The sequence below is a fragment of the Mchenga conophoros genome, linkage group LG6 (genome assembly GCF_057382185.1).
Source record: "Mchenga conophoros isolate Kocher_MC1m ecotype Shallow Benthic linkage group LG6, M_conophoros_male_GT1.1, whole genome shotgun sequence".
In the NCBI taxonomy this organism is placed as follows: Eukaryota; Metazoa; Chordata; class Actinopteri; order Cichliformes; family Cichlidae; genus Mchenga; species Mchenga conophoros.
In genome coordinates this window covers 19,945,186-19,958,904 of record NC_140531.1, presented here as the reverse complement: position 1 = coordinate 19,958,904, position 13,719 = coordinate 19,945,186, and the positions used below count along the sequence as shown (strand labels likewise).

The 13,719-nt window shown below is 39.5% G+C and overlaps 1 protein-coding gene across 1 annotated transcript in view; it reads left to right on the top strand.

Moving 5' to 3' along the window:
• The window catches only part of LOC146572477 (aminoacyl tRNA synthase complex-interacting multifunctional protein 1-like), a 34,843-nt gene extending 26,174 nt beyond the window's left edge, over positions 1-8,669 (top strand). The window contains exons 5-7 of the mRNA XM_085276689.1: positions 2,799-3,004; positions 4,192-4,360; positions 8,382-8,669. Of these exons, the coding sequence (XP_085132815.1) occupies positions 2,799-3,004; positions 4,192-4,360; positions 8,382-8,548 (542 nt within the window). The 3' untranslated portion in view covers positions 8,549-8,669. The remainder of the gene's footprint in view (positions 1-2,798; positions 3,005-4,191; positions 4,361-8,381) is intronic.
• Positions 8,670-13,719: the final 5,050 nt, after the last annotated feature.

The window sequence follows — 13,719 nt, the reverse complement described above, 5'->3', positions numbered from 1 at the left end:
AAGTTGTATTTTTGAGGAATAATGTTATTATTGAACAACAACCATGTTCTCAATGAACCCAAAAAACTCATTCATATCAAAGCTGAATGTTTTTGGAAGTAGTTTTTAGTTTGTTTTTAGTTTTAGCTATTTTAGGGGGATATCTGTGTGTGCAGGTGACTATTACTGTGCATAATTATTAGGCAACTTAACAAAAAACAAATATATACCCATTTCAATTATTTATTTTTACCAGTGAAACCAATATAACATCTTCACATTCACAAATATATACATTTCTGACATACAAAAACAAATCAGCGACCAATATAGCCACCTTTCTTTGCAAGGACACTCAAAAGCCTGCCACCCATGGATTCTGTCAGTGTTTTGATCTGTTCACCATCAACATTGCGTGCAGCAGCAACCACAGCCTCCCAGACACTGTTCAGAGAGGTGTACTGTTTTCCCTCCTTGTAAATCTCACATTTGATGATGGACCACAGGTTTTCAATGGGGTTCAGATCAGGTGAACAAGGTGGCCATGTCATTAGTTTTTCTTCTTTTATACCCTTTCTTGCCAGCCACGCTGTGGAGTACTTGGATGCGTGTGATGGAGCATTGTCCTGCATGAAAATCATGTTTTTCTTGAAGGATGCAGACTTCTTCCTGTACCACTGCTTGACGAAGATGTCTTCCAGAAACTGGCAGTAGGACTGGGAGTTGAGCTTGACTCCATCCTCAACCTGAAAAGGCCCCACAAGCTCATCTTTGATGATACCAGTACTCCACCTCCACCTTGCTGGCGTCTGAGTCGGACTGGAGCTCTCTGCCCTTTACCAATCCAGCCACGGGCCCATCCATCTGGCCCATCAAGACTCACTCTCATTTCATCAGTCCATAAAACCTTAGAAAAATCAGTCTTGAGATATTTCTTGGCCCAGTCTTGACATTTCAGCTTGTGTGTCTTGTTCAGTGGTGGTCGTCTTTCAGCCTATCTTACCTTGGCCATGTCTCTGAGTATTGCACACCTTGTGCTTTTGGGCACTCCAGTGATGTTGCAGCTCTGAAATATGGCCAAACTGGTGGCAAGTGGCATCTTGGCAGCTGCACGCTTGACTTTTCTCAGTTCATGGGCAGTTATTTTGCGCCTTGGTTTTTCCACACGCTTCTTGCGACCCTGTTGACTATTTTGAATGAAACGCTTGATTGTTCGATGATCACGCTTCAGAAGCTTTGCAATTTTGAGACTGCTGCATCCCTCTGCAAGATATCTCACTATTTTTGACTTTTCTGAGCCTGTCAAGTCCTTCTTTTGACCCATTTTGCCAAAGGAAAGGACGTTGCCTAATAATTATGCACACCTGATATAGGGTGTTGATGTCATTAGACCACACCCCTTCTCATTACAGAGATGCACATCACCTAATATGCTTAATTGGTAGTAGGCTTTCGAGCCTATACAGCTTGGAGTAAGACAACATGCATGAAGAGGATGATGTGGATACTCATTTGCCTAATAATTCTGCACTCCCTGTAGTGTCACATACGTCTCCTGAGCAATGCCAGCCCATTCTTCTTTGGCAAATCTCTTAAACTCCTCCAGATTTGATGTTCCTTTGGCACGGACCTTGATCTTAAGTTCACCCCACAGCTTTTTGATGAGATTCAAGCCAGGGCTTTGTGCAGGCCTGTTAATACCATTCACGTTGGTCTTCTGGAGGTAGTTCTTCACCAGGAACCACATTTGTTTTGGGTTGTTGTCGTGTTGGAAGACCAATTACAACCCAGACATAGTTGTGCTGCTGACTGCTCAAGGTTTTCTTTGAAAATCTTCACATATCCTTCTTTCTTAGTGATTCCTTCCAGTTTGACAAGATTCCCAGATCCAGACATGTGAAGTGTCACCACGGCATAATATTCCCACCGTTGTGTCACAGTGTGGAGGCGGTGTTTTTTTCTATGCCTTTTCCTTTTTCTCTATATAAACCTAAACTGATTCCTTTTGTTTTTGGCTTGATGTTTCATCAGATGACAGCTTGAACCCTTGAAGCCTTTTATACTGTATGTTATTGGAGGATAACCCTCAGTTTTAACTTGATTTTTAAGTATCACAAAGTTAAAGTTCATCGCTGCACAGCAGTTTGTTATTTTATGGCTAAATAGATATTGTCTGTTTTACCTTTTTGTGACTTGTCATCTTATGTGCAGCACTTTGTGTTTCTGTCTAGAAAGGTGCTATATAAATACAATTTTATTTTTTATTTATTTATTTATTTAATAAAAGGGTCTGTTTTTCAGCAGGGTAAATAATATCGGCACCGGTCATTTTTGTTTTTTTTATTAATATTATTCTGTTTTTGTGTGCAAATAGAAACTATTTATGCTTTGTAAAGAAAACTGCTATGTTTAGAAATGTTATTTCATTGGGGGGCTAATAATTTTGTCCTCATCTATATGGTTCACACTTTGTGGCGTCTGACTTCATTTCCTTCTATGGAAATGGAAACATACATTGGTGATATTGTTTCAGCTATGGTTTGTTTTCTGCAAGATTCCATGGGAAGTCACCAGTTGGCTGAAAATATTCTCAATGCTTTTAAATAAATATTTCCTGTCATATTATTCACATTTATTATAATACCATGAAAACTGTGACAGATGTGTTTCTTCAGCAGATGTTTCTTTTAATACATGATGAGTAGCTACTGACTGACTTTCCTTTTAAAAGCATTTTTGGCACTGAAATGTGCAATTTTAAATTAAACCATGTTCCTGTACACTCTTAGCGTGAATTTATTTATTTATTATTTCTGCAGGAGAGAAAGCTGAGAAGAAACAGGCTGCCCCCAGCCAAGAGGATGCCAAGGTGGATGTGTCTCGTCTGGACCTGCGTATCGGCCGTATAATCACAGCAGAGAAGCACCCGGACGCTGACAGTCTGTATGTGGAGCAGGTTGATGTGGGAGAGGCTGCCCCCAGAACAGTGGTCAGCGGACTGGTCAAGCACATACCTCTGGACCAGGTACAGTATTACTCCTTCAGACAAGATAAAAGTTTTCCTGTTATAAATAAGATTAGAGAAAATACGCATTTATGTTAAAGTTTAAGGGGTTTTATTTGCTTACAAATTATTTCGATTTGTTTCATTACAGATCCTAAAGTAAAATGTTTATTAGAATTTTATTAGATAAACAAAGGTACGACAAACAACGAAATCCGACATGTCGAAATATCTTATTACTCTAGAAGTAGAACATGATGGAAAATTTTCAAATTAATTTTGCATAATGTGTGGCGTTAGTTACACTAAAATAAAAGCAAGTATTGAAAAACGGAAACAGACTGACGGGCTCATCGGCTGCATCTTAAATTGAACTCACAGCTGGCTACAGCAAAATAATGTATTAAAATCTCTTTTTTATTATTGCAAAAGTACAACAGTGAAAGTTTCTGTGTGCACTTCACTGGACCTGCAGCCTCTCGTCCACTCTGCTCCACCTCAGTTTGCAGCCAATCACGTACTAAACTTTGTTTGATTCAGTCTCTGTGCTCCAGATTTGACTCCTTATTTGCTCGGATTAGCTCTCCACACTCTGGATTCTCTTCTCAGCTCAGCTACAATTGACCAGTCTATTATGGAAATGCTGTTTTATAACATTTCTGTACTTTCTCCAGCTTTCTAAAACTCCAGAGACATGAATCAAAAAACTAAATGCAACAGCACAATGAGTTATTTTTACATTGATATAGCAGACCTTATTATTGTAGGATCTTTACCTTATAATGTAAAGCAGATTGAGGCAACTGCTGCTATGATAAATTAAGTTGAATTGAATTTACTAAAAGGTGTCCTACATTTTTTTTTTAGAAAAAGGTCTTATTTTCTTAGATCTGGGATGCATCATCTCATCAAAATCCTTTTTTTTTTTTTTTCTTTCTTTCTTTCTTCTTAGCTTTTAGGGAAACTGTCTTCTTTTAAATCGTGGTAAACCTCAGAGGTCTCCTGGGTTTTTGCTTCCTTTGGTTATTGAAATGAGGCAAAGAGACCATAAAGCCTTGGATGCAGTCATTTCGAATTAGAGCATTGGAATTAGCATTATTGTTTCTGATGTATTATGAAATTCTCAGTCCTGTCCTCAAACAAATCAAATTCCTTTCAACCAAAGGAATTGGATATAATTTGTTTTTCCTCTTTCTCTTTGTATGCAGATGCAGAACCGCATGGCAGTCCTGCTGTGCAACCTGAAGCCAGCCAAGATGAGAGGAGTAGTGTCCCAGGCTATGGTCATGTGCGCCAGCTCGCCGGATAAGGTTGAAATTCTTGATCCTCCTAGCGGAGCAGTGCCGGGTGACAGAGTTACTTTCCAGGGCTTTCCAGGTACGTTTACTCTCGTCACTTTAATTTACCTGCACAAAAGAATATGCCGACCCATCAGAATTGAGGATTTTATCTTTAAACTATTTCCAGACAAGCAAGCACCAGGGATCAGTCGCTGATTACCAGTGATAGTCACTGACATTTAGTTTGAAAAAATTTCCCAGACTCGTATCCACAAAATGACTCTGTGTTTGGGAATTGAAGGGTGTCGCTGAACCCTTTCACTGCCAGAAACAACATGGCGGTTTGAGCACTCATTCCTATGAAGACACTAATCACAATTTGTTTTTAGACCCCACTGAAAGCTCTCATTAGCTGACCCCTCGTTTCTGTTTGGTGGTAGCTAAATGGCCTGTGACTGCTGCTTCGGCAGGCTAATCAACACTCCCTGCTAGCAGCGTAACGTGATCTTTTTTTATTGTCAGTTGAAAAGGTAATTACCTTGTTAAGCCCAAAGGATATAAATGAGTTTAGAGAAGAGAACACACGACCCCCAGTTCCTATCTATTAACTAATCAGCAAGACCATGTAGGAGTCAGGTTCCTTTCCTCTGAAGTTTCCCAAACACTTTCCAGGATATATGACCTGAAACGGCAGAAGAAGAAAAAAAGCCATCACAAAATACATTTGCAAAGCTGAATATGATGAAGGGGTTCACAATAACAATATTGGGAGTTCACTTTTTTGAAATGAGATATAATCAGCCTCAGTCTATGGTCCAAGAAAGGGTATTAGGCTACGTTCACACTGCAGGTCTTGATGCTCAATTTTGATTTTTTGATCAAATCCGATTCTTTTTGTCTGCTTGTTCACACTACAAATAAAATGTGACAGCAAACGCGCTCTAGAGTGAACCCTCAAAGCGGCCCGCATGCGCAAAAGAAGACGTCACACACAACGCGCTCAGTTTAGACCCAGACCAAACAGTATTGTTCGACTGATCGCAATTAATACAAAGACTTGTTTCGGACTTTACGTTTCCCAATTTTGCTTTATTTTGTTATTTACATATGGCCTAATAATTATCCTTATTGCTGTTTTAGAGAGGAGCGGTGCTTCAAGGATAGTTGCAGATTTCTGTCAGAATCTGCAGATTATACAGTACAAATAAAATGTTCACGTTTCTGCAACGTTGTCTTCCCAACAGTTTCACTAACATCTACACGGGATGGCCAGGAAGCGTTCGCGATGTCTTCTCGGGTGCTTCTCCAGAGCTGATAATTGCCGTCTGTCTTGTGTCAGTGACGTAAAAGCCGGATTTAATGCGACATGACCGTTCAAACAGCAGTCACTTTCTAAAACATCAGATATGTATCGGACTCAGTACCACATACGAAAGTGACCCAGATCGGTCAAAAAAGTCAGAATTGATGTGCTTTCGCCTGCAGTGTGAACGTAGTCTTAGAGGTAACAGACACTAAATACTGCAACATGCACGGGATGTGAACATGAATGGGTGTCTTTCTCTAGCGCTGTAATTGGCGTCCTGAAGGGAGGGGCAGAACTTGACACTGACAAAAAAATTTAAAAAGGAAATGTATATACAGGAAAAATCTTTAGTTTTTCATCTTTGGTGAGTTTAAAATCGCAAAGTCATTGGTGCATATTCACAACTCTACTGCCTGCTTGACTAGTGCAAACGGGTTTGTGTTGTTTTGAGCTTCTTTAATTGACACTAAACGGAAACATGCAGACACCCTCCGGAAATAAAATGACACAAAATTGAAAAGAAGAAATATTTTTTAAAAATCTGAGACTTTAAAAAAAATAAATAAATAAAATTAAGAAAAAAGAAAATATAAAGAACTATAATAACTCTTGCCTCAAGTGCAGCAGGCCACATGCATCCGCACAGGCTTTCAGCTGTACCACTTGAAAAGCGTTCTTATTCATCCTGTCCTCTTTTTAACCAGAACATTTTTATGGATGCTACATTAAGAGTCCTGTTCTAACCATCCTCTAAAATGTGGTTAATAAGAAAACAAAAGGAGTGGAGAACGGGAAAAGATGGGATTGGGATTTTTTTTTTTTTTTTTTTTTTGTAATAACGTTTTGTTAAAAAAGTCAGGGAAGTTTTTAAAATACAGTGAAACAAAGGTGAAAAATAAAGCTGTCCTTTATTTTCCTCCTATCAAAACTCTTATAGCAGAGTTTCAGTTGAAGACAAACGACTCCTGGTGTTGGTAGATGGTTGGCAATTGTTAACATTTCCCCCAACTAATGGGACCCAGTACTTCTGCTTGAACTTAAGAATGTACACAAGTGGCTCATCAAAACCTCTTTCACGCTTCTGATCAAAAACTGATTGTTGCCACTCTTGGGTTGTAAACCAACAGAAATTGCTGCCCTGAGAAATGAAACTCATTTGTGTCCTCATAGCACGAAATGGTTGTGTAGAGTGGAAAAAGTCATCACCAGACAGAAGTCAGCCAGTACCGGCTATAAATCTTCCTCAAATGCCAAGCAACATCAAAAACAAGGGCATCATAAAATGAGAACCTCACCTAATTGTTTCCCTTGGATTCATATTTTGATTCTGAGAAATTCGGTTTAGATGTTTTGAATTACAAGACCAAATGGCCTTTTTCAAAAAGCGGATGCTCTAATAGCACATGACATAAAGTCAAACCATTCACAATTCATGTGGTAGACATAAAATAAGGATTAGCTGGATAAATCATGAAATTACATATTGTTGGTCAGTTGCTCACACTTTCATGGTTTCAAGGTCTCCAGGGCCCGTTTTTATATTCATAAACGAACCCTCATAATCTCAGAGAAATGTGCTTGCTTATTATTTGTATATGCAACCACAGAAACCCTGTATTTTGTATTAGCAAAAGTAGACTTACTTTAATAACAGAACCCTCTGTATGTTTCAGGAAAGGTGTCAGCTGAATGATAATAGCTTTTGAAAAAAACAATTATGAAGTTCTTTGTTTTGTTTTCGTGTCATCGTTGCCGTCTTCAGGGCCAATCTGGCATCTTTTGAGTAACAGCTGGTGTGTAATGCCACATAGGAGACAGTATAAAAGATGGATTACCACAGCAACTTGGTGAAGTCCCATTTAAAGGCCTAAAGCTGAGCGTTTTTGCTGTAGCTTTCTTGATGTTTTGAGATGTGAGGAAAGAGGGTTGGATCCGACTGTTAAACCACAGATTCATTTGGTAACTTTCTGACTTCTAATGGCTTGTGATTGACAAGCCGCTCAGCATAACCGCTTCTTTTTCTCTGGCTTTAATAATGACCAAACTTAAGACTCAGTCACTTTTATTCATTATTTATTATTCATATTTATTCTGACTCCAAGCTCTGCACAAGATTCTCAATGTACTCAGACATAGTTTATGCATACGAATGGAAAAATAAAAGATTTGATCTTTATCCATCTTTATTTAGCATTTCTGGAGGTCACAAGGATTTCAGAGTGTTACATGCTCTCTTTCCAGACTATATTCCTGGATGACTGGGGCTTGAAAAAATGGAAATACCAGTTTAGCCCATAATGTGTTCTGAGTTCTCAGAACGTGGGAATCAAGTGCCCTTTTTCCATGGACTCCTGTAGGCAGTTTTTTGCAATCGGAGAGGGTTGCTTCGGGCTCGCCTTTACAAAAGATGCAGATTTAAGCCAATTCTGATTTGTCTTCATCATTCCTCAGGGTAAATTCATTTGTTTTCAACTTTATATGTGCTCATTAAGCAGTGCAGAGGCCAACATGTTCTTACTTGGATACAATAAAGCTCCTGGATAATGGGTTTTGACAGAAAGTGTGGGTCTTCACACATTTTTCTCCCGTTTTGGATCAACCTTTAAAGCTGACATGAGCAATCACGTTTAGAAGTGATTAGATGGGTCACAGTTTGCAACAGCTTTAACCCATCTGGTTATAAGGGATACCTAAAAATCAAATGCAAAGAGTTGGAACATCACAATAAAAACATAAACTCGTAGTGTTGGAGAATGTCCTTCACATGAGCAGAGAATAAAAGGTGAAGTCTAATATTTTATTTTGATTGCAGGTGAACCTGATAAAGAGCTAAACCCCAAGAAGAAGGTGTGGGAGCAGGTGCAGCCAGACCTGCGCACTGACGACCAGTGCGTCGCAACCTACAAGGGAGCTGCGTTTGAAGTCGCTGGTAAAGGAGTGTGCAAAGCTCAAACAATGAGCAACAGTGGAATCAAGTAAACTAACAGAGCTGCTAGAGAAAAAAACCCTCAGTGTTTACTTTGCAATCATCTTCAGTGATGGATGGTGGAAATGGAAGTAAATGCTTTGAAGATGTTCAATAAAGGGGATTTGAAAAGTCCTACGAGTCTGTCCTTTGACTTTCAGGTCTTTTCTTTTTTAATGCCTGAACTAGACACAGTCATGGTCTATAAAGTGTAATCAATATTGTTGTGTTTATGGTTTAATTCTCCAGGTTTTGTCTTCCCCCAGGCACATTAGCTTGATTGTGCTTTGATTTTGCGGATGTAACTCTACCAAACTGGACTCCAACTAGTTTTGAGCATTTTAATGAGCTGGAAAGGAAATGGGGATGTTATACTGCAAAACCTCAACATATATCAGCTGCTTAAGCGTCTTTCAGAGGCTACCTAAATGGATCTCAGCCCTGGCATTTTAATCTAATGGTCCACTATTATTAGCTCCACCGTTGCCGGTGCCCTGTGCTTTGTTTATTGCCGTCTTGAAAGTCTACCTTCCACCAGAAATTTCCGTCTTCCCAAAAGAAACAGAGCTCTGCATCAGAGCCTTTAATGTTACATCAACAGTAATTAAGGCCATCCACACTACAGAAACATCTGTCATGTTTTTAATGCAGGCCACCACAGTCTGAGTCCTATTCTCAAGCACTCCAGAAAGTATGTGCTCAATTTCAAGCACAATTTTCCGAGGTTTGTTTTGCTCTATGGTTAGTGAGTTGTGATGGAGTCAAGAATTAAAAACCAACAACAACTGGATACCAGTGGTTATTTTCTTTTTTTCATAACAATGAATCAAACAGAGACGGCATGATTCACACTGAACCTATGGCAAGATATTATATAGCTTAGCTCTAGCTAACAAACTTATTCTGTGGAGGGATGTTTGTAGTTCAGTTAGTTTATCTGCTGATTGTTAAGGGATAATTTTCATCTGTTGCCAGAGGCCAAAAAAGTCACCTGAACTTAAAATAAAATGACATTTAATTATAACAAGGAAAGCGACTGGGATCAACAGCAACTCAGCCATGAAGTGCACAGAGGTTGAGGACTTATCCGGAGTCAGTTGCTACAGACCTTCGAAATTCACGTGGCCGTCAGATTACCTCAAGAACAGTGGCCGAGCCGCTACACCCAAGCCTTAAATCACCAAGCGCAATGGTGATGTAATGCTATAAAGCATGCTGCCACTGGACTCTCGACCAGTGGTCCTGGTGATCTTATCAGAAATGATGAATGCAGAAAAGTACCATCAGATTTTGGCCCACCATGCAATGTCACCCCGAAAATATCTGAGTAGCAGCGGCTTAATTTTTCAACATAACAATGATCCCACTGCCAATGCAGTAAAAGCATCCTGCATAGAAAAACACAGTGGAACACCGCCAGACATGGATTGTCCTCCACAGAGCACGCACCTCAACGTTAATGAAGCAGTGTGGGATCGTAATGACAGAGAACAGAACAAAAGGCAGCCAAGATCCAAAGAAAAGCTTTGAATGTCCTTTAAGAAGACTGGAGAATATACCCTATTTTCCTGGGAAATGAAATAAGCAGGATTCTTGCACAGGATTTTAGAGAGTGTAATCTGCCCAGCAGGTAAATCTGCAAATTTTACCACAGTATGAGTGGTACCTCACAGCATATAGACTTTAATGGCTGTTCCTCGATGCTTCACATTTTCTTTTTTGAGATCCAGAACATATATTTTTGTTGAAGCAAACATCTCAGCTATTAGACAGTGTGGCATGGCGGTCATATGCTTATAAATGGCTTTGCTTGTCATATTCAGAACCCTTGTATGGCTCAAGTAAAATAACTGTTTGGAAATCCTCAAGGAGAAAAACCTGTCATTTGGGTTTAGGTGACATAGACAGCTCTACAAAGTGACCCCTGCTAAAATGTACACTCACTTAAACCACAGTGTTCTATTTGGGTTTTGTGCAGCCGCAAGGAGTGTTGCAATCTGAAGGAAAACTCTCTCCGTGTTTGTTTTCAGGCACATGTTTGCACATTTCCTGACAAAATCTTCACCTTCTTCATGAAACAGTTTATTTATTCCAACAGATTATCGTGTGTCTCTCATATCTCATTATTAGAGTTTACCAGATTGTTCTGTGTTGAGTGCATTTGGTTAACCAAAGCCTGGATAAGCAGGAATAAGAGGGGAGCGCTGTGTAGTTATAACTGTTGATATCAGAAATAGTTGGCTCACCAACTGAAAATACTTTGTGATACCTTAGCAGTAGATGTTGATGTTTTATTCTTTATCTTCCAATGTCCTCAACCTGACCTGTGCAAAGAAAAAGAATTCTTCCTGCACCTTCAGAAATCACTGAATACACACAAATAACTTTTTGATGTGGTTATGTTAAACTCATTTATGTGAACAGACAGATAACAATAACTATTCGTGCCAATCTGATGTAATTTTTCTCTAAACTTTGTGGTTCTAAGCTTCACAAAGAGGTTCTCTACATCATAAGACAACAGGGCCATGAGGAAGATATTTCTCATTTCTGTGGCCAAGTATTTATTATTTCACCAAAGTGTCAAATTGTTACAGGTCTTTACAGAGGAATGCAAACCTTTTGGGATAAAAATCATGATTTGCTTTTGACGTGTGATTTGTATTTATATATGATTCAATCGAAAAGGCGCTGTGTGTTTCTTGATTACTTCAAGACCCTTTGGGTGTGTTTGGTGTTCTGTCAAGTTGATAAATGTGAGTGTGAGAGTGTGTGTGTATTTTAACAGCACTTTTTACGAGCCTTACTTGCAAAGCTGATGTGTTCGCTGATGATCCAATTTATTGTTTGTGTGGCAAAACACTTTTTCCCATGCATTCTTGAACTGCTTGATCAACAGTTGCCTCGTGTCTACAGCATAGAGCAAGTCTATAACAGGAATCAACTTAGTAAGAAAAAAAATCACTATCGTACAGTAGCTGCTTACTGTAGCCTTGCTCGATCTTACCCGCATAATATATTTAGAACAAACTGCTTATGCTTATGTAACTGTCTAGACTCTAGATGATGGCACTGGGGCAACAGGCACAGTTTGCCATGAAGAAGGTGGCCAGGCCTTTAGAGAGGGAGGGACGCTGTAGTTACATCCCTGTCTACTCCAGTCTGCATGCTAGCTGCTTTCCAATGTGTAAGTAAATTGGAAAGCAATTTGTAAGCATGTAAACATAGAACAAAAAATAACCTGCTGGCTGAATGAGGCATGCTGTATAAAGTGCAGCATGCGTCATTCAGGCAGTAGAAAAGGGCTATTTAAGAATTAGTCCAGATTTCTGGCCCTGCTCGCCTACAGAGAAAACGAAAGTACAAGTACACCCTGACTGCTTCCACAGGAAATAACAGGCTAACTAGTGACCTGTTGTTGATAATTGTATGCACTCATCCAACTGATCATCAGCAAGTCTGAGCACCTCTATAAAAGCAGAGCTTTTGGCATTTTGCAGCTCTTGGACAATAATCCCACAATAATGAAACAATGTCCCCAAGGTCAGACAATGCAGTGCTCAGAAGAATAACCCAAGAGTTACTGCTCAGACTCTACATCCCTCCATTAGCATGCTGAATATTAAATTTCATGACAGTACAATTATAAAAAGAGTGCATTTCCAGGTGTTTCCTTCTTCTGACTGAAAAAGAACATGGCAGCACAGCTTAGGTTTGCAAAGATGCATGTGAAAGAAAACCACAAGACTTCTGGAACAATGTCCTTTGGAAAGACGAGATGAAACTAGACGTCTAGCCATTATTGTGCAGCATCACATTTGAAAAAAATCAACATATAATCACACAACACCTCATAGCAGGTGCTAAATATGGTGTTGGAGGGGTTGTTCTGAAACCAAGGGAGCTGAGTATAAAAAGTATTCTAGAGTCAAATGTCAGGCCTTATGTCTGTGTCACGGTCCTGGGTCTTATGACCCAGTGTTTTGAGTTTCAGTTCTTTTGATGTTCATAGTGTATGTTTAAGCTTATCAGGTTTCCTAAGTTTATTTGTTATCATGCCTAAGTGTTTCTAGTTCTTATTATTTCCCCCTCGTGTTCCAACTATGTTAAATCTCCCTTGCCCTTCGTGTGTTTCATGTCTGTTGTCTTATGTTGTTATGTCTGCCTCTCATGTTCCTGTTTCATTTTGGAGAGATCTCGTGTTTTTATATTATGGATTATGTTTTGAGTCCTTTGTGGTACTGTTTCGTGTTTCCCTAGATCTCAGTTATGGTTATCTTAGGTTTTGCTCTTTGGCTTCGTCATATGGCTTCCCTGTGTTCCATGTTATGTCCACTGTGATGGTTTTGTACCATATTTCAGGTTCCTATATTCTGTCTCCCCAGTTGCTGTTAAGTTTGCATGTTTAGAATTCAGTCAGTGTGTTTCCTGTTTTACTTTGAAGGTCCATGTCTCATGTGAGTGTTTCTAGTTTTGCTTCCCTTGCCTCGTCCTGCTTTATTACCCTCAGCTGTTCCTCCATGTGTTCCCACTTCCCCTAATCACCTCCTGTGTATTTAAGTCCTCTGTTTTCAGTGTGTGATTGTCAGGTCGTCTGTTGTCCACGCCATGTTTCCGATGCCATGCCATGCTTCCAATTTCCTTGTCTAGGTTTTTCTTATTGTTTGTTTAGATTCCCCAGTTTAGGTTTGTGTTAATTTTGCTTCAGTTTGCCTTGCCCTTTGTTTGTACCTTTTCTACCAGCCATATTAAACGGCTCGCCTTTGTTAACATTTCAAGTTCTGTTCCCTGTTCCTTGGAGTCTGCGTTTTGGGTCCTTTTCTCAATTCATACAGTCTGCCCTCGCCAGACTGTGACAGTCTGCTAGCTAAAGCTTGGCTCAAATTGGGTCATCCAGCAGGACAGTGGTCGTAAGCACAGCTGCATATCTTTAAAAGAAAAGAATCAAGGTGTTGCAATGATCCTATAATTGAAATGTGGAGGGACTTTAAAAGAGCTGCCCACAACACTGACATTGCATCTCACTAACCATTGTTGATGACATTAACAATGGCCATCAACATTTCCAAACAGCTGATTTATGTATTACCTCCAGAGGTTGTAAAAGTAAAAATTTTAAGTAAACTAATGTAAAAACTTGTAGATTTGGGTAAAAAGGAAAGTACAAGGGCAGTTATATTTTCTT